The sequence below is a fragment of the Phyllopteryx taeniolatus genome, chromosome 7 (genome assembly GCF_024500385.1).
Source record: "Phyllopteryx taeniolatus isolate TA_2022b chromosome 7, UOR_Ptae_1.2, whole genome shotgun sequence".
In the NCBI taxonomy this organism is placed as follows: Eukaryota; Metazoa; Chordata; class Actinopteri; order Syngnathiformes; family Syngnathidae; genus Phyllopteryx; species Phyllopteryx taeniolatus.
Window position 1 is genome coordinate 5,215,001 of NC_084508.1, and position 24,877 is coordinate 5,239,877.

At 42.2% G+C, this 24,877-nt stretch overlaps 3 protein-coding genes and 2 non-coding genes across 10 annotated transcripts in view; 3 read left to right on the top strand and 2 right to left on the bottom strand.

Moving 5' to 3' along the window:
- Positions 1 to 739, bottom strand: part of dtymk (deoxythymidylate kinase (thymidylate kinase)) — a 5,349-nt gene extending 4,610 nt beyond the window's left edge. Inside the window, exon 1 of one of the 2 annotated variants that reach the window (XM_061780672.1) lies at positions 1 to 739. This exon is cut by the window's left edge and continues 723 nt beyond it. The gene's annotated coding sequence lies outside the window, so the exon portion shown is untranslated. The other variant, XM_061780670.1, reaches the window with a different exon arrangement.
- An 815-nt stretch (positions 740 to 1,554) lies between these two features.
- im:7152348 (uncharacterized protein LOC559250 homolog) lies at positions 1,555 to 4,968 on the top strand. Its single transcript, XM_061780674.1, has 5 exons — positions 1,555 to 1,735; positions 2,150 to 2,361; positions 2,909 to 3,274; positions 4,187 to 4,282; positions 4,364 to 4,968. Exons 3-5 carry the CDS (start codon positions 2,934 to 2,936, stop codon positions 4,404 to 4,406), a joined length of 480 nt encoding a protein of 159 aa, XP_061636658.1. The 5' UTR covers positions 1,555 to 1,735; positions 2,150 to 2,361; positions 2,909 to 2,933; the 3' UTR covers positions 4,407 to 4,968.
- trnap-cgg (transfer RNA proline (anticodon CGG)) lies at positions 1,635 to 1,706 on the top strand. Its single transcript has one exon. It is a non-coding gene; the product is annotated as a tRNA-Pro (tRNA).
- On the top strand, positions 1,977 to 2,048 carry trnap-ugg (transfer RNA proline (anticodon UGG)). Its single transcript has one exon. It is a non-coding gene; the product is annotated as a tRNA-Pro (tRNA).
- A 1,042-nt stretch (positions 4,969 to 6,010) lies between the features above and the next one.
- rab6ba (RAB6B, member RAS oncogene family a) lies at positions 6,011 to 23,697 on the bottom strand. 5 transcript variants are annotated; one of them, XR_009789545.1, is made up of 9 exons: positions 23,291 to 23,697; positions 16,685 to 16,743; positions 12,149 to 12,202; positions 11,959 to 12,064; positions 10,748 to 10,859; positions 10,062 to 10,155; positions 8,966 to 9,153; positions 7,458 to 7,545; positions 6,011 to 7,307 (listed from the first exon to the last, which is right to left on the bottom strand). XR_009789545.1 is itself a non-coding variant. In XM_061780669.1 (9 exons), exons 3-9 carry the CDS (start codon positions 12,288 to 12,290, stop codon positions 7,515 to 7,517), a joined length of 588 nt encoding a protein of 195 aa, XP_061636653.1. In that variant the 5' UTR covers positions 12,291 to 14,047; positions 16,685 to 16,743; positions 23,291 to 23,371; the 3' UTR covers positions 6,011 to 7,514. The 5 variants fall into 5 exon arrangements, 4 of the variants coding, with proteins under 4 accessions (XP_061636653.1, XP_061636650.1, XP_061636651.1 ...); XM_061780669.1 differs by adding an exon at positions 12,288 to 14,047 and having other exon boundaries at positions 6,011 to 7,545; positions 23,291 to 23,371; XM_061780666.1 differs by having other exon boundaries at positions 6,011 to 7,545; positions 23,291 to 23,696.
- Between the last annotated feature and the right edge of the window lie 1,180 nt (positions 23,698 to 24,877).

Genomic DNA, 24,877 nt, shown 5'->3' on the forward strand with positions numbered 1-24,877 from the left:
CATCTATCTGTGACTCAGAATCTGTTCGTGTCCATATATATTTATTTAAGATTTCTTGAAATTGTATTTTTTTTTTTTTTTGTCAGATACCCTAGAGAAATGTTATTACCGCCACAATGGCATATTGATTAAAAATTGATTAATCTTGTGATGGTAATGACATTTCAAACTTTTTAGCTAACTGTGCTATGCTGGTAGAGTTATCTTAAAAAAAATGATTTTAGCTAGTTAGTCCTGTACAACATTTTATATGACTATCAAGTTTTTACAGGAAAATCTTTAAACATATTAACACTACAAGTCGTTTGGTAATGACATGCAATAAAAATATTATGCGACTTAAGGGTACAAATGAGGAAAAAATGTACTCTTCCAGTTATCAAAATGTCTGACTGCCCTAGCGCTTGAGTGACAAGACAAAATGACAGAGGGAATTAAAGAATCAGATTTTGAATAAACTTGATTGATCTGAAAATGGTCAATGTGGTGGTAAGGACAGCAACTTTAAGGGACAGACAAATTTTAGTAAAAGTAAAAGACAGAATTTGAAATGTTTTGCATATATGATGAGAAATCATTAATTCTATTATATTTTAAGGAATTTATGGTAAAAGTTACACCATTTTAGCAATTTTTAGTAGAATGATAGAGCTTCATATATCCAAACCCTGTGCTAGGGACAAGGTGAAAACTGCAAAATACCACCACAAAAACGCTAAAAAAATGTCAAAATATACTAATATTAACATGAAATTTTAGGCAACACTTATAATTAGGATCACCCACTGCTGGTTATTGAAAAAAAACAATTTAAATATATTTTTTTCTTTAAATTTTGCCCCAATTTTACACAAAAAGGCCTGTAATCAAATAAACACCCATATATAACAATTTAAAAAACGAAGTTTCTCGTGTTTTCTCCTCATAGATGTGCTCTATATATTTTTCTCTGTAATGACACACTGAGTTTTTCCCTGTGTTTGTATTTCTCCCTTGGCAATCGAATTTGTATGTTCTGTGTTTCTATATAAAACGTTTAAATCCAACGCAAAAACAAAGTACCCGTCGATACAGTTCAAAGATGGCGGCCGGTGCGTGTACGCATGGAAACTACGGGTGCGTTCGGAAATTCACTCTGTGACTGCAGTGTTCAGAGAGGCAGAGCACGCTCAATTTTCCATAAATTACAAACGGGTGTGTTGGCCATTGGCAGGGATACGCCAGTGCGTCCGCCATATTGAATGTGTCACTTCTGCCTCTGAACATCTCTTCCTGCTGACGATTGTTTTCCTCAGAGTGAATAACCGAACGGCACACTCCACCAAGGCTCTTTGATTTTCCGAACGTTCCGGAGTGTAGAGCGCGCGCTTGGAGTGAATTTTCCGAACGTACCTTATGTGCACGCAGATGCGGAACCCGGGCTTTGCTCCCTGACGTCATCACGTCGTACGTAAGCAGCCAGTGTGGCGTGTAGAAGGAGACGACGACGCACTTACGCAGACGTGAAAAGAGAAGCTTTTGCAGTTGTCTCTCGTCGTGTTCCGAGCACATCTAGTACCGACACCACCATTGCCGATTCACCATTGCCTTTTCGAAAATATTATATACTTAAATGATGATGGAAGTAGACACGTGGCTCGTTGGTCTAGGGGTATGATTCTCGCTTCGGGTGCGAGAGGTCCCGGGTTCAAATCCCGGACGAGCCCAAAATTTTGATTCCTCCCCCGCAAGCCGAGTAAGTTCCCACTTCGTGGCAGGCACAATAGTTCCGTTAAACCGGTAGAATGTTTTAATATGAATTACGAAACAGACATTTTATGGTGGTTCTCTTACAGTCTAATCTAATATGCTATCTAAAATGACTGACTTTATATCACTGAATAACAGACAAAAATAATACTTTGATTAATAATACAAAAATAAATTCTGAATTTTCGCATGCATAAAAATGTCTACCGATTACAGCTCTGTCAAGTGGCTCGTTGGTCTAGGGGTATGATTCTCGCTTTGGGTGCGAGAGGTCCCGGGTTCAAATCCCGGACGAGCCCGGTTCTTTTCTTTTTCTTCGTAAAACACAAATCTGTAATTAATGTGCTGTGGCTAATTCCAATAGCCCCCGACAATCTAATCCAACGCGTGTGTTGTGCAGCCGCTCTTCACAGGACGGCTCGGTGCTTTCTGCTTCCACAGCTGCTGTCCCGTGGACGTTCCAGCAGGCTGGCTGGGAGCTTGGAACCGCCCACACAACACGCACAAAGAAACAGGCAGCACAGGCCTCATTCATAAACTAAATCATCTCTCAGCATCAAGCAATCGCTCTTCGGGATAATAGTTCATTCATTTCTTCTCTACAAGCCTGCTGTAAGTACTTAATTTTTTTTTCTGTTTGTGGGTGAAGGGGAAGTCAAAAACATCAGTAACTTTACAGTAATTTGACCTTGTAAAATATATATCCGGTGCAAAAATAATCCTTTGCGTCCATCCATTTTCTGTACCGCTTGGGCTCATATTTTTACAACGTATAACATACAATGGTTGAATTGACATTTTAACATAAGTACAAAAAAATGTCAACCACTGCATACCAAAACTAAAATTGACTTGCGCTTATCAGTCGCAAGTCAACTTCATGTCACGCTTTAAACTTTATTTTATTCACATTAACCCCCCCCCTCATTTAATATGTATCTTTCATTTTATATTGATATATTTAATTTTCCATATTCTTTTTATTTTATATATATATATATAAATTAAAAAAAATGGTCATAAAAATGTAAAAATAAGGAAACGACTGTACAAGAAAATGATATAAAATACAAAATAAGACATTTGGGCATTGAAAGTATGACAAATATTACTTTAGAATCTTTTTTTTTTTTTTTTTTTAAATTAACTTCCACCCCAGGCAGAGGCGTTGCCGGGGGTCCTCCATGGTGCTGTGCGGCGAGGGAGACTGTGGCGTTTGCCTGCTGGCCTTCTCCCGGGCGGAGCGCGTCCCTCGGCTACTGCACTGCCACCACACCTTCTGCCAGGCCTGCCTGGAGGCCATGGCGGCGCCTTCGGCACCGGGAGGCCTCGGGTCGCCGCTGAGCGTGCGCTGCCCGCTGTGTCGCCGCGTCACGTGCGTGCGGCGGGGCCTCAGCCTCCGGGAAGCGCTGTGGGTGGACAGCGAGCTGTGGGAGCTCATCCCAAGCGACAAGGAAGACGAAGAGGAAGGCGGGACGAGAGACGACCAAGTCGAGGTGCCGCAGGCCTCGCCCCGAGCAGAATGGTAGCTATTGTACAACCTCTTTGAAAATTATGCCTGAACGCTGAGTTGAAAGGCGGACTAAAGATCTTTTCACTATGTTTGGAAACAATCGACAGCAGGATACTTCCAAGTGGCAGAAAAGTGATTGGCTACCACTAACCTGAACTGAAACCGATAAGCAAAACTTGTTTGGGGTGGCGCCACCACATCAGTAGTGGCAGTTGTAGCCTGTTTGTAGGGCGGTGGCCAGACTGGGTCCAAGGATTTCAGATGGAAAATTTTGACTGACTAGTCTTGTCACATCCTATCTATTTGGTCAATGTGGAACTGTTGCTCAACCTTTACCTAAATTAGCCCTTAATCCTAACCCTTCACAGGGAAAGACAAAGTTACATTGATGCAGTCACTTATCTTCTCCGTTGCTGCGATCCTCAAATCCCGTTGACCAACATCGTCCTCGTGGAATCTGTGGACTTAATTATAAACACCGGTTTCACCGATGCGTCCGTGACATCACCTTTCTTGGGCTGTTTCACGCGATTAACTACAGGCAATATATTGGAAAGTTCTGTTTTATGCTCAGTTTCGTCAACAATTGGAGCTACATTAGTTTCCACTGTTTTATATTATTAGTTTCAGGGCGTAAGCAACGTGTTGACTTAAATGCGTGTGGGCTTGGCTTCAATGGAGATGACGCTAGCTGCTCGTCGGGTCAGCTGTACAAAGAAGATCGCAAGACGTAGTAGCCACTTCTCAAGGCAAAGACTGAAGCAAAACTCCATCATTGGGATTGTGGGAGACATTTTCTCATAGGGATCATGCATGTTTGTTCGGTGTGATGTTTAACAGGCGTGCCCCCCCCCCAAAAAAACTCATAAGCCTTCAGTGGTCACGTAATGCTAAGAAAAACTGAACACCTCTGTCCTCTCTCAGCATTGGCTCCAGCAACAAGCTCAAGTTCCGCTCCTTCTTCCGCAAGTTTACGCTGACCAAGAGACCTCGAGAGAGGATCGTGCCCAGCAGTAATGTGTAAGTCGGACCCCACCCCCGGAAAGTGGTTGTAAGTGAAAATGCTGGATAAATTGTTCACTTTCTTTTTTGTCTTTTAAGGGAAATGAAATCCTGGCGCAGGCTCTCCAGCGAAGAGACATAATGAACCCCCACCGACATCACATATTTATTCTGGGCTTAGTTCTCCCAGCTGCTGCTCTGGGATTTAGTTCAACTGGGACTAAGAATACACACAGGGACCACCTCCAGAACAGATGGCCTCCCCCAATGTTGCCGGAACACTAAATAAACGCCATAGCTTTTTCTATTTATGATGGCAAAGTAGCTGTAGAGAGTATTTACTTGTGTACAATCGGTTCTGGTCGCATCATACACAGCTTTACAGGACAACAGACGCTTTCAAGACATCAGACCTTCGTCCTGTGAATGCCCTGAACGCTAAATAAACTATCCATTTTTTTTTTATGCCAACCAAAGTAGCTGTGAGAGTAACAATTCTGTATGTTTTGTTGTGGTAGCATCATATGCGGCTTTACCGGACCACAATAGTTTGAAAGACACCAGTCCTCCTTTCTGTGATGCCCTGAACGCAAAATAATCGTGATCCATTTGTATTTATGACAAAAACGTGGCGGTCTCTGTCTCACGAGTCGTCCTTGCTGTGGATGCCGTGAACGCAAAATAAACAATCCCTTTTTCATTTATGACGACCAAAGTAGCTGCGAGAGTATTGAATTGTGGCTATTCTGGTTTGTCAACAACATACGCAGCTTTACAAGACAACAATCCTGTGAACGATGACACACTTGAGGAAGGACGCTCCTTCACGGCAAAATGCCAACGTCACACAACAGAAGTGTGCGACAAAAGACTCGCTGTAGCATGAAAGGGGATTATGAAGAGCATTCATCCAGCATCTGGCAAAGAGTCGGCATTGGGAGGATACGAAAATACTGCATCATCACTTTATTTAAAATGCAAACAAACAAGCACGAGATTAAAGACTGCCCGGAGAGTCAGATCTCAGTTTCGGATCATAGTTGATGATGCAAATTTGGGCCAGGGTGGTTTCTCAGCGGGATGGTGCAAGAAATCCGTTTATTAGCAATCCGGTTTGGCGCGAACTTGTTGGAACACGTCGTATCATCAGCCTGTGAAATCCACACTGAGTAACTGTGACGGTTTGCCTTAAAGGGCTTTTTGTGTCAAATGATGCAAACCATTTGGTTTCGACGACAATCTGGACCAAAGTCGGGGCAAAGATTTAGATTCCAGACAGAGGGTTGGACTTCAGTCTGGATAAAGACGTGGATAGAAGACTAGACCAAGGTCTAGACAAAAGTTGGTCCATGATCTGGACAAGGTCTGCACATTTGTCTGAACCAAAGATTGGACTATCGCCTTGACTGACAAAAATCAGGACCAAGATTTGGATTCTGGACAGAGGATTGTACTAAAGTCTGGACAAAGGTGTGGACATAAGTCTAGACCACGATCTGGACAAAGATTGGTCCAAGATCTGCACAGATGTCTGGACCAATGTCTGCACCATTGTCTGAACCAAAGTCTGGAGTATCGTCTTGACTAGGCTCTGGACAAAAGTCTGGAACAAAGAATAGACCAGGACCTGTACCACATTAGTTCCCAAGTGTAGACAGAAGTCTGGACAAATGTCTTGAATAAAATTGGGACCAGGATCTGGACCAAGTTCTAGTTCAGGTCTGTCTGAATAAGCACAGAGCCGTGTGGTGTTTGGCAATAAGACATGTTTAATAGAGACATGCTCTGTACAGTTAGTGAGAGGAGAGCTGTGGTCCCGCCCCCTCAATGCACAAGCATCACTACAATGCTCACCAATGTTGACATATGGACACCAGGGTTCCTATTCACCAGCAATAAATACAAAGAACCATCTGTAAAATCCTCTTTCAATTTAAAAAAAAGAAAAAGAAAAAAAGTGCTCATCCCACAGTAAGGCTGTGTGTTGTGTCCTACATTCCTGTTGTAAAATAATGACGATGAAATGATAAGCAGCAAAGTGTGTTAGGGTTCACTGTCAAGGTGTCTTCCCTGACTTTCAAGTCTCAACCTGATAAAAACTTTTTAAAATTAAAAAAAATTCCATTTTAAAACATTTTGCCCCCCCCCCCCAAAAAAACCAAAACAAATATCCTCTAAAAGGAACCTCTAAAAGGAAGAAAAACAACAAAAAAAAACAACAAATACAGCGGAACCTCTAAGATACCAGAATCTGGACCAAGGTCTGAATAAGATCTGCATCCAAGTCTGAACAAATGTCTGGACCAAAATGTGGCGCAATACCAAGATCTGGGCCAAGGTCTGGATCAAGACCTGGGCAAAAGTCCGGACCTAGATATTCCTCAAAGTCTCTACCAAAGTCTGGACAATAACATGGAGCAACATCTGGAGAAATGTTCAGACAAAAATCTGGACCAAGGTCTGGACCAAACTCTTGAATAAGGTCTGGGCCAAGGTCTGGAGCAATGCCTTGACATAATGTCTAGACCAAGATCTGGACCACAATTTCAACCAAGGTGTAGAAAAGGTCTGGATCAAGATCTGGGTAAAAATCTGGACTGAAATTTTAAACAATGTCTTGACCAAGATCTGAAACAATGACCAAGATCTGAGATAATGTCTAGACATACGTCTGACCTACGGTTTTGACAATAGTCTGGATCGGGATCTGTACAAAAATATGGATCAAGATCTGCGAAAAAAAAAAAAAAAAAAAGATCTGAACTAAAGTCTGGGCAAATGTCTAGTCCAAAGATTGGTGACAATGGCTGCTAATTGTTTTACGAGTGTCACAAAAATGGCAAAGAACAGACAAAAGCACAAGTTAATCCTTTGCTGCTCGCTCAGCTGAGGTCTGTTGAAGTCTATTACAAGGTCATAATTCCAAATGTGTTTGTTGTCCGACTTTCGAGGTGTATTTGGGTCACATTCCTAATTGGACTCTAGAGGTTCCACTGTAGACGTTTCCGGTGTGGTCCAAACACTTTACCAGGTGCATCTTGGCCTTCACATCAACATACATATTTACACACATCCCAGAATGCATTCGTGACAATGCCCGAATGTTGCGTGTACACAAAGCACAAAGTGATACACATCAGTCACGTATAGAAACTATGCAAAGTCCAACATTTGTGTGTGTGTGCGATGTTACCTGACATATAGAGAAGCATGCATGGACAGCCCATAAGCGTGGATGTTTGTCTTAAAGTTAGGGGCTCCAAACATGGAGAGAATTGTCCCTGAATATAAAAATACAAAAACAAAGCATGGAGAGGACTTGATCAGGATTACAAAAAAAAAAAAAAAAAAAAAAAAAAAAAAAGAAAAAAAAAAGAAAAAAGAAGCAGCAGCTTGTTTGTAAACTTGTTTGTTTTTGGCAGCTTCAACGTTGACATATTGCTCTCTGGAAGCACTGACCAGCAGTCGGGATGTTAACCAATAGGAAGCCACAACATAAGCGTGTCTGGGTGGGGAGGGTGGACATGATGACCGCTAGCTACTAATGCTAGCGGCTATTAACAGGAGCAGCCAGCCTCGTTCGTCTGCGGCTCCTGAGCTTTGTCCAGCTTGATGTCAATCACTGGTGGCCATCGTTAAGGAAATTTTATTTTCATAATGAACCAGAGCTAGTCAGTTGGATAACCATAATAATACCAATACAAACAATGTGGAGTGATGTCAAGACAGGGTTCAAGTTACTATTGTGTGTTTCAAATTAGGGTTTCATGTCAAGGTTACGGTTTAAATTTGCGTTTAGAGCCTGGGTTGGGTTTACAATGAGGGTTTCAAGGTTGGGTGAAGCTTTCAAAACAAAACTGGGATTCAAATGAGGGTTAGGGTTTCAAATTAGGATCTCAACAAAGCCTCAGGGTTTCAAATTAGGGATTAGTATGGTTTTAAATCAGGGTTACAAGTTATAGTTTCAAATTAGTGTTTCAAACAACAAATAGTACAACGCCAATTCCAATTAAGTGTTAAACATCAATAAAAACAATGATTTGCAAATCATGTTCAACCTATATTTAATTGAATAGACTACAAAGACAAGATATTGAATGTTCAAACTGATAAACTTGACTGTTTTTAGCAAATAATCATTAACTTAGAATTTTATGGCTGCAGCACGTTCCAAAAAAGCTGGGACAGGCTTGGGTCAAGTCAGGGTTTGGGTTTTACATTAGGGGTTTCAAAGTACATTTTATGGTTTGCGAGTTAGCGTTTCAAGGTCAGGGCTTTATAGTTGGGGTCTCAAACAAGGGTCAAGGTTTCAAGTTATGGTTTCAAAGTAGGGATAGGGTTTCAAAGTAGAGTTTCAAACCAGGGTTTGGTTTTCCAGTTAGGCTTTCAATTTAGGGTTCAAAGCCCTGCTGAGGGTGTCAATCAGGGGTTAGGATTTCAAATTAAGGTTTTAAGCCCTGCTTCAGGCTTCAATCAAGAGTCCGAAATTAGGGTTTCAAGCAAGGCTCTCAAATTTGGCAGTTTTGTGCTGTAGTACCCCGTTAGCACCACTTTGTGGTGCTGTTTACCTTCAGTAAAATGTTTACCAAGGCTGACGTTTCACTGGATTTAGTGCCAAAATCACATTTTGTGTCCTGTAGAGGGACGTTACTGATGCTGTGCTCGTGTGGGCTTCTATTTGTACACCGTACCGAACCGTACCGCTTGGCATGAAGGCGGCGAAACATGGCAGCAGTCAGCCTCCCGCCGCTGGAGTTATGCCATTTCAACATGTCTTGATGCACATATTTGAGGAAAACAAACAAACAAACAAGGATACTGCCTTGTTTGCCAGCAGTCTCCTGCACGCTCTCGATGCCGGGAAGAGAGGAGGCCACGCGGCGGAACAGCTGCAAGAAAAAGCAGGAGTTCAAAACATTCAGTGATTCTCCCATCCGATGAAACAGAATACTTTCACCATAGCAATCAAGGACACTCTCATTTAATTGAGATGCCATTAATCCAATCCAAAAAACAGAAAACGTTTTTGTAACATGGTTTTAAATAAGACAAATAACACTCTACAGTATTGTACTGTATAAAAACATGGAGTAAAACGTAGCCAGGTAACTCAGGTTGACATAATACTCACAGGCATATATACTTTACAAAATTATAAATATATATATAAAATATTACAGCAACCTTCTGAGTCACTTACAGTTATAGCAAAAATGCCCACATGATTGACCCCCATTAGAATTAATTTATTATAATTTTTTTTAATTGCAATGGGATTTTTTTTTTTTTTTTTTTTAAACCCAGAAAATTCATGGATCAGCGTTTTCGGGATTGGTCCGGAATTATGTTATTACTCATGCAAATTTTATAAAGTACAATATTATAGAGTGCTATTTTTCCTAATTAAAAAACACAAACATTTCCGTTTTTTGGATGAGGCTGGAACAGATTAATTTGATTTCAATGGCCTTGAGATCGTATCTCAAGGAACCACTGTAACAATCAAATAGAATGTAAAGAAATTGTCTGATTTGCTACTTTTTTCCTCCTGCTTTCTTCGGAGCCACGGTTGACAAACATTTTTAAAAACAAAAACTGTTACAAACGAGCACAAAAAAACTGATCATGGATGTGAAGTTCACTGCCGCCATCTAGTGGGGGAGTGTCTGAAGCTCACCGGGAAGTCAAATTTTTGCTCGCAAAACTAACCTAAAAATCAATAAATAAAATAAATGCACTTTAAAAACGGTAAAGTGACATAGCTGTCATTTTCTTTGATGCTGAGGTAGTGCGTCACCTGTTTGACGTTGTGGCCCGTCTTGGCGCTGGTCTCGATGAACATGACGCCGAGCTCTTTAGCCCGCTGCTCGCCTTCCTCGATGCTAATTTGCCTGCGGGGCGGACACAGGAAGTGACATCATGTACAAAGCAGGGAGAGACTCCAGCGTCAACGCACGCGGCATCATTTGCATTAGCAACTTTAAGGTCCACCTTTTTTCTTTTGCTTTGTTTTTACGTCTTACAAGTAGCAGAGGTGATCTTATCCTTACACTTTCAAAGTAGGGTTTTAAACAGTATTTCAAAGCAAGGCTTCAAGCCAGGGTTAGGGTTTCAGGAAAGCTTTGGGGTTCAAGTTGGGGTTTTAAGGAAGGGTTGGGTTTCAATTCAGGGTTACAGCTTCACATAAATGTTGGAAATTAGGTTTTTAAAGCAGGGTTAGGGTGTCAAGCTTTAAAAAAAAAAAACACCTCTGACAGTGATTTCTTATTTCCTATGGGAAACAATAACCCCAAAAATATATTTATGTAACAGTGTCACCTGAGCACTGCTACTTCCGTATGTTCGCGCGCGTGTATGTGTGCTGCAACTGAAGCAACACAGAGGCTTGCTCATCATCATCATCATCGTCGTCACAGAGAAGATTGCATAACCCTGGTCCAAAAATAGACGAGGTCCGTTTCTCTCCTGTTAGGCAGCACGCACCTCTTGTCTGCCAGGTCTGTTTTGTTGCCCACCAGCATGATGATGACGTCACTTCCTCTCTCCGTCCGCACGTCGTCAATCCATTTGGACGTCTGCTGGAAGGAATTCACGTCTGTTGAGACAAGGCGAGGCGTTAGGACCATACTTTACTTTATATACACTGCGTTAAACTCAGCAATATAGAGAGACCATATAAAAAAAACATTTTTGAATAGTTTTACTCCTCCCACAAACTATTTTACTGATTTTTAAGCGATTTATGTATTTTTTAAAAAATTTTTTATATAGCATCCGGGCAAGTCGGAATTTAGTAAAGTTGCGCCTCTTTAGTGTAGTACCACGTTGTGCCACAACATGCTGGGCAGCACTGAGCTCTACTGGAAGAAATGAAACAAGAAGCAAGACGAAGAGTAAAGGCCTCTTTATACTCCCGCGGTCGCACGGCCGACAACGCCCGCATTGCATCACGCGACCGACGAATTGCCCCGTGCAGCACCTCTGCGTAGCTTGCCGCGCTCCTGACAAAATAGCTGCTATGCGTCGAACGCCGCGGAGATCATCTCTCGTGATAGGTCCGTTTTAGTCACATGCTGTGATGACGTACTCAGCGTTCCCCATGGTTCCCCATACCATCCACGCCGCTGCCTTCTCGATCGTTCTTGCAGCATAATTAAACGCATCATCTGGTCTTGTAGGTCCATTTGTTCTGTCGCGGTCGCCATTGTTGCTGGTTTGTTCCTTGTTACTGAAGGCAAGTAAAAACGGCTACCGGAAATGGTGTTTCTATTATGTTAGCACTAAGCTAGCGGAGCTTTATTAGACAAAATGAAATGGTTTGGTTGAACATTTTAGTGTTTAAATATACAATGTTTGATCATGTTTTGTTTCATGTCAGCTTTACCGTAAATTTCAACTGGGAGTGAGAAACAGCTTGAAGCAAGCACTCTGTGCCTCTTATTTGGAAAACTGCAAGCGAGGGTCTTTTCATTTCCTAAATGGTTGTTATGCGTTAGTGTCAAATTACTTGACAGCGAGAGTGTCAAGAATATTTTAAGAAGCTTGTTTTAATAGGTTTAAGTGTGTTTTAATGAGTTTAAAAAATGTGTGCTCAAGGTATAATACTATAATCCCTGTTGTCACATTTGTACATGTGGCAGCTAAACAACGCTGTGGGCGTCCATGTTTATGTGTGAGGAAGCTACGAAACCCACTTGTAATGTCGTAGACGACCACGGCCACCGTGGAGTCTCGTATGTAGCTCGGGATGAGGCTCCTGAAGCGCTCTTGTCCCGCAGTGTCCCACAGCTGCAACCGCACCTGAAGGTTTGACCACCAACAAGACGCACACAGTGAATATGTTTAATGCCAGACAACATCACAAACATGGACTAATGAACTTACCGTTCGGTCCTCCAGGTACATGGTTTTCGACAGGAAGTCAATTCCGATTGTTGCCTTGTTTAGCGGAGAGAAGAAATCCATACAAGAGTTCATTAGTAGGGTTGCAAAATCTCAGGGATGTTCATAGTATGAAACTTACCATGGGAATTCACTTGAATGTATGGGAATTGTTAATTTTTGAATGACTTGGGTCGTGGGGACAAGTAAATACAAATATTAATTGCTCAACCAAAATTTGTAAACTTGATAAGGTTTCACTGATAAAATGTCATGCTTTTAAATTGTATTATTGTTCATGTCCATTTACTGGAAACCTTTCTGGAAATTTTCCAACCCTTTGCAACCTTAGTTGACAGGCAGAAAAAAGGATGAGAAATACAGCGTTTCCAAAGAAATCCTTCGCCACAGCTGCCCCGCACGTTCTCCAGCTGCCTTGTGTCAACCGTCGAGACCTTCAAGTTCCTGGGAATTACAGTCTCTCAGGGCCTGAAGGGGGCGATCAACATCAATCCCGTCCTTAAAAAGGCCCAGCAGAGGATGTACTTCCTGCGGCTTCTGAGGACGCACGGCCTGCCACGGGAGCTGCTGAGGCAGTTCTACACAGCGGTCATCGAATCAGTCCTGTGTTCTTCCATCACAGTCTGGTTTGGTGCTGCTACAAAAAAGGACAAACTCCGGCTGCAACGGACAATCAAAAGTACTGAAAGGATTGTCGGTACCCCCCTACCCGCCCTTGAGGACTTGCACGCTGCCAAAACTAAGACAAGAGCGTGCAAAATCCTCTTGGACCCTCCACATCCCGGTCAATCCCGGTCACCGGCTCTTCCGGCTCCTTCCCTCAAGTAGGCGCTACCGATCAATGCAAACTAGAACTAGCAGACATTCCAACAGTTTCTTCCCTCTTGCAATCAACTTCTTAAACAGCTAACCTACAATTCCATTGCAACATGCTGCCATTTTTTTTGTCTTTTGAGTTTGTTGTCACATTTCTGTCGGGCCAATTATACAGTACTCATGCACTCACTGTAGTAGTCTCGCCACGCTGCACTATTTGCATATCTGTTGTTGACTAATACTGGCCACTCATGCCAGAGTAGCATCTGTCCCACTTGAACACTGACTGAGGAGTATCTGCAACATTTGCACTATCGACATTGTCCCAGATTATCGCGCTACAGGTCACTTTAAAACTGCATACACTCCTTGAAGTCTCGGCGCCCTTTGCACCGGACTATTGCTACATTAGTCATTCAAACTGCTCTAACTGTTTTTCTCGTTGTCTTTATGTCTCCAAAGCGTTCTCTGCCAATTGACTGTCTGTTGTCGTACTTGAGCGGCTCCAACTACCGGAGACAAATTCCTTGTGTGTTTTTTGGACATACTTGGCAAATAAAGATGATTCTGAAATGATAGAATGAAGTGTTCTGTGTCAACATGGATGGAGAACTACAAAACCCCAAAATGAAATGTTGTAATGTGCATGCCAGGCCACTAGTTAGCAATGTCATTTAGTAAAGAAGAACTGGACCGGCTTGTCCTGTTGTCCAGAAGTCTTTGAAAACGAATTCCCTGAAGCCAGTTTCACCTTGCAACATGAAATTTGGTAGACATGTCTATCATGAGTACATCCACAAAAAGGTCTGAAGAAGCCAGGCCCGAAAAGACACAGGAAGTCATCCATTCTTGTTTGAAGCGGCCATTTTTAGCTCATGTTGGCCATTTCCAGGGCTCCTTCAAACACTAACTTGTCGTAGTTTCAGTTTATTATTTGTTTTGTATCATTCTGCAAGGGTGTGTTTGTCTCCGGCGAGGCAGATGGCTTTGTGTTCCTTCTTGGCGGGGTGTTCACAGTGCGTTGCCAAGCACACGGCTTTAACTGCTATGATGTCCTCAGGTGATCTGGCCCAAAATAAATCCCAATATTTACATTTTAAAATGAGGGTACTTCAATTCTGTTCAGGCTCAAACTGTCGCCTTCATAAAAGCTTTGTCAACTGTACAGGCCATGTTTTAATAAATCACATTTTAACGTTCTTCACTGTGTAAAGTGACACTGTACACTTTTTTTTTTTTTTTTTGACATGACGTCACACGTACTTCCAAGTGGCAATCTCCAGCGGCACCACTAGTAAAACAAACACGACTGTGACGTTTGACAGTGAGAGGGTTTGAGAAAAGAGGGAAAATGGTTTGAACGATGATTTTAGCTAGGGCTGCAGCTATCAAATCGTTTTAGAATAATCAGAAAAATTGAATGACTCTGCATTATTAAACAGCAAAATGTGCATGTGAGTTGCAGTTGATGTTCCCTTAGGACCCCATCCTCTCATTCTACACTATTTATTATCTGCGACTTTGAGTGTGTATGGCTTTCGCCTGGCCTGGAGAGTGAGGTGGAAGTCAGCGAATGAAAGCAGGATTCGCTGTTGTGAGCTCAAGTTAGCGGCTGGCTGTTAACTGGCTAACCGTTGCCCAGTCTGGGGGTCACTTGTGGCAACCGTATGTGAACGTGTGAGTCAGTTCTGCTTTGCAGTCGACACACTGCAATTTATCTCCTTTTTTATGTTGGAAACGATTCCCAAGTTGCATCTAACGGTCGGTGTGGAAAGACGATCCCTGCAACGCTTCAAGGCAGAGATTTTGGTTTGAATTTTTTGGGGGGGGGGATCGAATTATTCGATTTACTCGATAAAAGGTTGCGCCCTACTTTAAGCCTGCCGTAGTTTGAATGTGTTAAATGTCAGTCGAAAACATGTCAAGTGAAGTAAATTGAGATTTGCTGCGGTTCGAGGAACTTTTTGGGCACTATGCTTCTTAAGTTCTCTTTTGTTGGTTTTTGGGATGTAGTTGAGTTGTTTTGGCCCACGTGAGGCGGTGCAGCCGGGTGCCCGTTTGCAAATCAGCAGCTCCGTCACGCGCTCGTTTCCTTGGCGATGCTAGGCAACCTGGCCCAGTGACAAAAAAGTCATTCACACTGAGTTTTAATCTGCATAGATGCTCATTTTGATGCCGTGAGGGCCACTAAACTGCGGTGCGACAGAGGTTAATAAGCACAGTACAATCTAGTTAAATCATCTTCACATGAAAGGAAGCCATTTTGAGGTATTGACATGACAGTAATATTCGAGTCAAAGGTTTCTGGGTTCCTTTTGGCCCAGATGTTAAAAATAGGATCCCCACACAGGCAGCTACATGAACACATTAAATCCTTGTAAATTTTTAACGATGCCTTTTTGAATGATTAACGAGCGTGTGTCGTCAGGCAGGCTGGGTCCAGGCCCGTTCTGCCTGTGGAAAAAGAACCATGCACGCATTTCATTTTCTCATTCAATTTGTACATTTTGCCTTTAAGAGCATTTGGAAAAGTCATGTTGTGCAACTTAGTCCTAATAATGAATACAACATGAGGAGAAAAAACATTTTAAAGTGAAGCCCCGCTTACTTGTGATTCAGCAGTCTCAAATTTAAACCTTTTTTCAAACCTATCCATGTAGTCGCTGTTTTGTGCTCAGGCCAAAGCCTTATCTAAGATCTAATCTTTGGTGCTATCTTGGGTCATCTTCGCAGGTGTGATGTACAGTATGCTAGACAGATGAGTGACACAAAATGACAAAAGATAAGCGGTAAAGACAATGGATGGATGGATGCGTTTTCAATCGATGCATGCGAGCAGAACTTCAAAGTTTGATGACTCGCCATTAAACAGGAAAATCTGATAATGTCACAATTATGAAAATTTCACTTTGTGGTCAACATGTATATCACTACTACTATTGGGTCTACTCACAGTAGACCCAACTAAAGTCTCAAAAACCATTGCCCAAAAAGAGAATGGAACTCTTCCATTTTGATTTGAAACAGCGTTTTTGGGTGATTTGGGAATTTTCCAAGGACCTTCAAAGATGAATTTGACCTTGACTTAATAATAGTCCCGATTCCTGCCTATTTTCCAAACCCCATGTAAACGAGACAGAACGACACAAAACTGCAAAAGATTAGCGATAGCGTGTGGGCGCCCAAGTCCTCCCAGACTTTGTGCACCACAATAGAGTGAGGCAGAGGCTGACATTATTAAACACAAGGCTCTCTGCTGGGACATTATTAAAACAGCAGATGCTATCTGGCCAGCATCCGACTGTCCACTTAAAAGCATAAAAAGGGAGGCGGGTGAGGCATGAACGATGCGACTTCAAGTCTCAGCCACACTATTTGTGGCCACACTTTCCTTCAGAATGATTTATCCAGAAGCATTCAGGTCAGCGGCAGACCAGAGGCTAACGTGTTCATTCCAAGGAGGGTCACGATGATAACAGCATTTGAAAATATGTCCCAAAAATTGAACAATTGTCATGGAATGAAATTCTGTGCTTCTGGATCTAATCTGATTACGATTGCTCTGACGTAATAACCCGCATACCCCATGTGAACACCAAAACAATGAGGCTTTGTGAGGTTTATTTGAACGCCTTTTGACCGGTGTATTAGAAGGTCTTTGTGTGTGTGAGTGAAGGTAGTTTTGAGCTCTTTTTTTTTTACCTGGTACGTGCTGTCAAAGCTGTCGTACATGAAGCGAGTGATCAGCGATGTCTTTCCCACTGCAAGAGAAAATGTTATTAATGGCGAAGACTGCAAATTTGTCATGAAAGGAGACATGATTGATGAAAAACAGTTCTCAGGTGTCTTAACAGCACACATTTCACCCTCTTTTTCTATCCTGGCTTGTTTTGAGGGGGCGGTCTCATTTGTCTAATGCAAATGCAATGAGACACTGCATGTACCACGCACCCCCCCCCCCCAAGAAAATATATGCGCGCAAAACACTGGCTAAAGATTCAGGAATCGTTATGTGGCTGATAACTAACTAGAAAACAGCCGAGCTCAATTCACGTCTACTCGATGGTGCTTTTATCAATTAGAAGCAGACTACAATCAATGACTGCTTATGCATACATTTCCTTCTGCTTATTCAGGGTGGGGTTAAGGGGGCAAAACCGAAGCCGAGAAGCCCAGACTTTCCTCTCTTTAGCCACTTCGTCCAGCTCCTCCGGAGGGAATGACTGCTTGGTCATTGATAAATGGTCTAGATTAATGAGCAAAGGCAGCATTCACTTATGTGATTCTCTTGCTATACATCCATGGCGATATGGATCAGAAGCTACCAGTTGCCATCATCTAATACCCTGGCACAAATGGCGCCCAAAGGGATCACATTTGCTCGGCTTGCAAACTCTTTTTAGGACTCATCATCATCATCATCATCATCAACCTCTAATGAGCTCCGTTGTGTACGCCAAGACTTTTAATCAAGGAGACTAATTATACACGCGCCTGCTGTGAATGTCTGCCAGGCACAATGTGATTACATAGATAATGATTATTCTCATGATGCCGCGCTAATTTTTTTAATCATCGCGTCATCTGAACTGACTTTAGATCAACGCAGCAGCCAGTGTGGCAGTGATTGCCTTCAGCATTATTAGGCACTGAAGCCCTTTGTCTAATGTTAGATTTGACTAAAAATTATATACAGTATAAAATACTACACTCGGCCATACCATGGCAACTAACATGACGAGAGATAATGTATCTGCCCTTTAACAGTGTCATTTTTATTTTATTTTTATTGTGTTGACTGTGTGAAAGGGACTGAAACGGAATGGGAGGACCGGGCAGTTGTGAAAGGTTGTCGGCAAAATTCGGGACCAGGGTGTAAATTTAGATCCAGCTAATCGACATGACACGTCTGGGTAACTTGTGAGCTAACTAAACAAGCAACTATTGCCAACGCTACCCAGATTAGCTAACTGAACATTTCAAACTCAACTTCTAAGAGCTGAGCGATCTGAAAAAGCAACCAGTAAGAAAACTAGCCACCGAACTTAACCGAAAGTTAACTTGCCAAACAACAAGTGATAAAACGAGTTGCTTAGTTTGTGAGCTAAATTACCAAGTGACAAACTAGTCAGCTAACTTCTGACTGAAAAGACCAACTATTGACAACTGTGAGCCAACTACAAATTAGTGAAAAACTTGTCAGCTAACTGAACAATTGACAAATTACTCACCTAACTTATGATCTTACTGAACAACTAACTAGTGGCAAAACAAACTTGTGAGCTAAATGAACACGTGGGAAAATACCCAGCAAACTTCTTAGCTAACTGAACAAGCGACTAGTGACATAATAGCCAGCTAACCTGTGAGCTAACTTAACAAGTAACTAATGAAAAAGCAAGCTAGCTAACTGAACAAGTATTGCACCTCTGATGTTGCTATTTTACAGGATCTCTGCGTCCGAGAGCTGTGTGTGATGTCGCCACTGGTCGGGGTGAGAGAGTACGAAGTCATCCCTGTTATATAAAGCAGCTGAGTCTTTTAACGTCTTAAGGCAGACACATTTTCTGTTTATCGCCACACGTTGGCAAACAAATGGCACCGTTGCCTACCACTAAATGGCCGTGAGGTCACCTCCACTGGTACACCCTAGCCTCACAGAATTGTTGACATATGTTACAGATCGTAATAGGCGTGGATTCCCGGCCAGCTAGTCCTCGGAGCTAATGAAGTGTCGGTGCGGCACGACCGGAGGGCCAATTAGCAGGGGGAAAAAATAAAAAAAATAAATCGAGCACCTGCTGATACTGCTGCATGTTCTTCACTTTTAGCAGCAGCGGGACACCAACAAGGAAGCTCAATCTTACACCGCACATTAAAGCAACACACAAAGGCTGCGGAATCATTTACCCATTCCCAACTCCCTTATCGCTTTACTGTATAGAGATTCTTATAGTGACAATATAGTTCACACATGAGTCAAAGAGAAAAAACGTTTTTAACCACTACACGGATGTCATTGCTATCACATATTTACAAAATACTGCATACATCAGCTGGTTTACCTTAAGTAATAAATATTGAACCAATAATTTTAACATTGTTGCTTTAAACTAAGTGTATTTGACAAAATGAAAACGCTAATCCTACAAGTGACAAACTATCCAGCTAGTCTGTGAGCTAACTTGCCAACGACCAAGGGACAAAACTCACTGGCTAACCAGGCTGTGAGCAAACTGAAAAAGTGACAAACAGGCCAGCTAACTTTTAGAGCGAGTTGAAGAAGTAACTAACAACAGAACTATCCCACGAACTTCTGAGCTAACTGAACGAGTGATGAACTACCCCACTGAAAAAAGTGGAAAAAGTAACCAGTGGCAAAACTAAGGTAAATTGGGAGCCAACTTGACAACTCTTGACAAATCTGCCAGCTAACCTTTGAGCTAACTCAAAAACAAACAAAATACTCAGCTAACTTGTGAGCTAACTGAACAAGTAACTAGTGACAAAAGTAGCCGGGTTAACTTCTGAGCGAACTGAACGAGTGAGAAAGTGCCCCGCTAACTTGTGTGCCAACTTGACAAGTAACTAGTGACAAAACAAGCCAGCTAACTTGTGAGCAAACTTGCCAACCACCGGGAGACAAACCTTGTCAGCTAACTGAACAAGTGACAAACGAGCCGGACACCATGAACAAGTAACTGGTGACAAAACTAGCTAACAAGGGAGAATGTCACTAGGCCAGCACATGGTCACAACAACACGTCTAAAGCAGATTTACCAGTAGCTTCTGAATAATGGATGAACATGCCGGCAAATTCCACAAAGGAAACAAAAATCAATTCCAACTCCGTTGTGGGCTAATGGAGATTTGTAACTGTAGGCCAAACATGAACAAATGCACGCACATGCACATGCACACATGTACATATTGAGGCCACAGTAACAAATGCAGTCAGGTGTGACACCATGTTAGCCTCATTGCATTAGCCTCAGGAAAGCAGACAGGAGGTTGTTATGAGAGAACACACTTGTTGTTTTAATGCGCACAATTAGATTCATCCTCCAGGCAGACAGGAAGTATCACATATGAGGACATTTTGCCTCAGTCGGCCCACAAAATGTCTCAAGAAGCCATGCCCGAATAAAACCACGCTGCTTTTTACTGGCCAATGTTGGCCTACATGGCGCATTAGGAGGAGCAGGGCGTTCGGGCACCATCTTAGGTTGTTCCATAAAGAGCACAGAAAACCTGGACACTAGCTCGCTAAATTGTGAGGTAATTGAACAATTAACTGGTGACTAAACTAGCCTGCTAACCTGTGAGCTAACTGAACAAGTAACTAGAGACAACACTAGCTAGCTTAAGTCAGAAACTACTCAGCTAAATAGGAACAGTTGAGTTTTTCAGCATTTTTTTTTTGTTATGTTCTACAGAATTTAGGGGGAGTAGGTGACTTAGCGAATCGGTGGGGGATAGGGACAACGAATTACAAAAATTGCATACGTAATTGACACCCACAACAACAAAAAATTCTAATTGCCTAAAGATGCGAGAAAATGGTGGCAAAGCAAATTTTTAAAAATTAGACAAGGCTTTGGCCTGAGGTGTCACGTAATCCTCCTGCCTTGACTTGTTTTGACAATCGTGCTGAATCACTGGAGCAATATGCTGCACTGCAAGGTCCGCTGGCTGCTCTCAGGCATCAATCAGAGTGTGTGTGTGTGTGTGTGTGTGTGCGCAGGAAGTGGTGGCCTACTAACATTTCCTCACCACACACTGCGATGAAGCTAGGCTACGCGTTTACACACATACGGAAAGCGGTTTGGGCATTTATTCAATATCTTTGATATCCATCTTAAGATCCATATACAAGTACACTCTTTGTCCTTACTTGTTTGCCAATTCAGCATAGCACAGCATTTTCATTACTAGTGCCCTAGCATAGTTTTACTTCACTAGTAACATGTAGTTGTGCTACTAGTATGCTGTTGTTGCCCTACTAGTGTGTACAAATGTTATCCAGCAGTGGAAGGCAGAGGCGGAAAAAACATGACTAGTAAGAGATAGTCGTTTTAGTAGTGCCCCCTAGTCCTTCCACTTATTAGTGAGGACAAAGAGTGTACTAGTACATGGAACTTAAGCTGGATATCAATTTAGGGTATGGAATAAATGCACAAACGACTTTCCTTATGCACACATACGTACAGTACATATAAGGCAGTATTATAGTGAGCCTATTGATTGTGCTGTTTGTATTTCCTGCTGGTTAAATACTGCTGATGTACAAATAAGCATGACGACATCCATTAAAGCGCGTCACTGGAGCGCTGTTAACCTTTAGCCCGGCGTCGGGTCATGATTTCCTAAGTGGGTAAGGCAGGGAGCTGGCGTTAACTGAATCAACATTTCCCCCACCCGGCGTAGTGATTCTGTTTTAAACTTAATGACTTGGCAAATCCCCTTTGACCTTTTAAGTGATGGGGGCTGCTTCCCAGAAACCTGCAACGTGATGAAAATTCACACATTATAAAAAGCTAAGAAATAAATCAGTTTCAAGTAGTGGAGCATGGAAAACGTCAACCTATAGACAACAGAAAGTTGAAAAAAATAATTAATAGAGGAAATAGCATAGCCTCTATTAATTCCGCCACGTTCCGGTCCAGCGGAGTGTAGGAATAAATGAGCCAGGCGGAACTGCAGGGATCCACCGGCTGCAATTACAGCTCACGTCAGTCACGGGCGCATCAAGCTGGCAGCTGCCACGCTTGAGCTTGGACAAATCAAGTCCAGTCAACCGGATGGAACGCACTTCAAATATGCCTCAAAAGAAGTCTAGCTCGAACTAGTTGACTACACTCATGACTGCTAAGAAAGTTACAAGTTTGCAAAACATGGCCAGAATTCAGAGAGCAATTTAAAAGGGTTTGAGAGTGCCTCTTGATGCCACAAAAAGGCGACAAAGGACTACTTTTATCAAAATGGAGCTCTCATTTCGAAGTGTTATTCGATTAATCGTTTCAGCCCTAATTTATATATTACTAGGTGGAGCGTAGTCAGTAGATCCACCTCATAGTTCTGACGTTGGGGGGTTCTAACTAGCGCGCCACATTCATAAACACTGTCAAATGAAATTTCTCCAACTGTGTCAATCAAAACAGCAGTCACCTTTGTAAAAGCAGCGTTCATGTTGTGATTCTAATTACACTGCACAGGCGTGCTCATTAAAGTGGTTAGTGGAAGCCCGCCCGCCTCAAAGTTTTGCGTTAATATCTCGGCTCCAGCCTTCCTCTGAGGAGTGTGAATGTCCTCTCTGCGCTTACGTAGGTTTTCTTCTGGTAGCTACTGTGGCTTCCTCCCGCATTCCAAAAAATTCATAATTGTTTTTTTATTTTTATGTTTAAACTAGATTCCATCGGTGTGAATGTCAACGGTTGGTGGTCGACGTGTGCCCTACAATTGGCGGGCCACCAGTCCAGGGTGTGCAACACTTCTCCCAGGGACATGTGAGAACAAAAAAATAAATAAAAAGCTTTTGGCAGGGAGGCTTGAACAGTCATTTTCATGGGGAAAATGATCATTGGTAATTCCAATGGTGGAAAAAACAACAAAAACAAGTTAAAAACAAAAATATTTGGAGGTCGACCAATCAGCATCCACTGGAACCGTTTAGTGATCTTTAACAGTGTAGCATCCACGTTTTGGACTTAAATAGTCTTGGGCTGCTAAAAATGCTTTTGGTTGACGAGGTGACGTCAGAGCGGGAAGCTTGGAGGACCAAACAAGGATCTCGTGGAACGAAGCTGCGTAACTGAGGGTCCATTTTGGATCCTGACGACCGAAACCCCTCACCCCCCCGCCCCCTTTTTTAAAAATATTTTTTTTTAAAAAAAACCTTTATTCAGACGAGGGCGCTGGACGAACTTGACTTCAACGGCGAACCAAGAACCTTCTCAAGTCCTCAGACGGGACAACAAGCGAGAGTGTGTCCGAGACTGTGTCAGTCAGATAACTTCACTCCGTCCACCGCGTCACACTTGACCTCCATTTTGGCTCGCCGACGAGTGAATGACAACTCTTGAAATGCTTAACTTGCGTCAAAAGAGACGCCCTTAGCCTATACTAAAGCTAAAAATCACTGCATTAAGACTTGTTAAAGACTATATACGCTTTGAATTTGACGCTAACTTCGAATTGACCAAATATGAACTTGGTGACCAGGCAGGTACATCGGCATCACGTGACCCCACCTTCCCTCAAATCCTGAACTTTCCCCACGAAAACCAAAATAAAATGTCACGTCTTACCGCTCTGCTCTCCTAAAAAGACGAGCTTGAATTTCCTTAAAGGGTTCCCGAAGTCGCCGGTCACGGACATGTTGACAATAAGGGCGGCCAGTGGACGCCGGAGGACGGACTCACGCTGCTGCCGGACGGTGATGAGGATGCTGGAGAGGGTTGGGGGGGGGGGGGGAGAAAAAGGCGTAGGTGTCGGTGTCGCACAGCCTCGCCACTACCCCTTTCTTTCTTTCTTTCCTTTATTCTTTTTGTCTCTCTTCCGCGCTCTCTCGCTCACTTTGTGACGGTGACAAGTCACCACAAACCCGCCCGGAAGGAATGTTTGCCGGGCGCTGATGGTTGGTGGGATTGGGTGGAGTGGACGAGCCTTCTGCGCACGCGCAGTCGTCGAAGTTTGCCGAAGGAGCTGAGAGCCGAAACGGTGGAATGACGTCATGTAAAGTGGCGTCATTGTCACGAGTTGAGGCCGAAAAACAATGAAAACGGAACAAAATTCGGAAATTATTAGTAAATAACATTTTCAACCAGTAAGTTTAAAATCATTTTGAATAAAAATATTTATAGAAAAACAGCCAAATGTCAACATTGTACAATGAAAATCTTTAAACTTGAGTTGTTTTTTATCTGATAGACAAATTCCAAAGACAAAAAATGTATCTAAAATCCCAAATGTTGTCCAATACAAATTTTAAAATGTGTTGTTTTTCTCTTTATCTGAGATACAGTGGCATGCCGTATTGGGAAAGTTCATTTTCTATGCAAACTAGCTCAAAGTTCAGTTTACAAACGTTAAAAAAAAAAAAAAAAAAAAACTAGCTCAGTTTATAGTTAACAAATCAAACTTTGAAAACTCAATTCACCATTTCAAAAATGAACTAGTTCAAAGTTGTTTTTTTCTCAATATGTTGCTGTGGGCAATTACCCTCATAATACCAGCCTTTCTCCATTGTTGCCACCCATTCCGTCCGTCCACATTAGTATCCAGCTGCAGCTTCCACTATAAGTCTCTAAAGAATGAGGAAAGACTTGTTGCTTGAATGGCCTTTTTTAAATGAGGAATAAAAAAAAAAAAAACAAGAATGTTATGTGCAAAAAGAAAATCAATCTGAGGCAAGTCAACTCAATTGAAAAGACAAAAATTCCTTTCAAGAGGAGAAAGTAAAAATAACCTACAGTAGGGGTGGGCAGAAACATTAATTGATGAACCGCGCAGTGTTTCGACTATGAAATGCATCTTTCATTTCATTACATAAGCGCATTTCATTATGTGTGAAAGGATTGTTGTTGAAACCCTTAAATTTGATTAATCTAGATTAATTAATAGATCAAACTCAAGGCCTGCAATTGCAATTTTTCTTCACTCTTTAAGCAGTTATAACCATTTCTTCTTAGCATAAATTGGACAATAGTTGTATATTAAAATATTTGCTTGCCACTATTTTCCATAAAGTAGTAATTCAAATTCAATTGAGTTAACTCAAAGGTTTTTACATGAATTACGGCCCTCTGAGGGAAGCCATATCTATGATGTGGCCTGCGATGAAAATGAGTTTGACAACCCCTAGATTAGCGCGTCAATCTAAGGCTTCATTTAAT

Bases quoted from the DNA above. Each gene is read 5' to 3' on its own strand.
- im:7152348 (XM_061780674.1), top strand. From the start codon at position 2,934: ATGGTGCTGTGCGGCGAGGGAGACTGTGGCGTTTGCCTGCTGGCCTTC. The intron at 3,275-4,186 runs GTAGCTATTGTA...GTCCTCTCTCAG, and splicing joins GCCTCGCCCCGAGCAGAATG to CATTGGCTCCAGCAACAAGC. The intron at 4,283-4,363 runs GTAAGTCGGACC...TTGTCTTTTAAG, and splicing joins ATCGTGCCCAGCAGTAATGT to GGAAATGAAATCCTGGCGCA.
- rab6ba (XM_061780666.1), bottom strand. From the start codon at position 23,360: ATGTCCGTGACCGGCGACTTCGGGAACCCTTTAAGGAAATTCAAGCTC. The intron at 10,860-11,958 runs GTGGGTTTCGTA...TTGTCTCAACAG, and splicing joins GGTCGTCTACGACATTACAA to ACGTGAATTCCTTCCAGCAG. The intron at 10,156-10,747 runs GTGCGTGCTGCC...TCCGCCCCGCAG, and splicing joins ACAGACCTGGCAGACAAGAG to GCAAATTAGCATCGAGGAAG.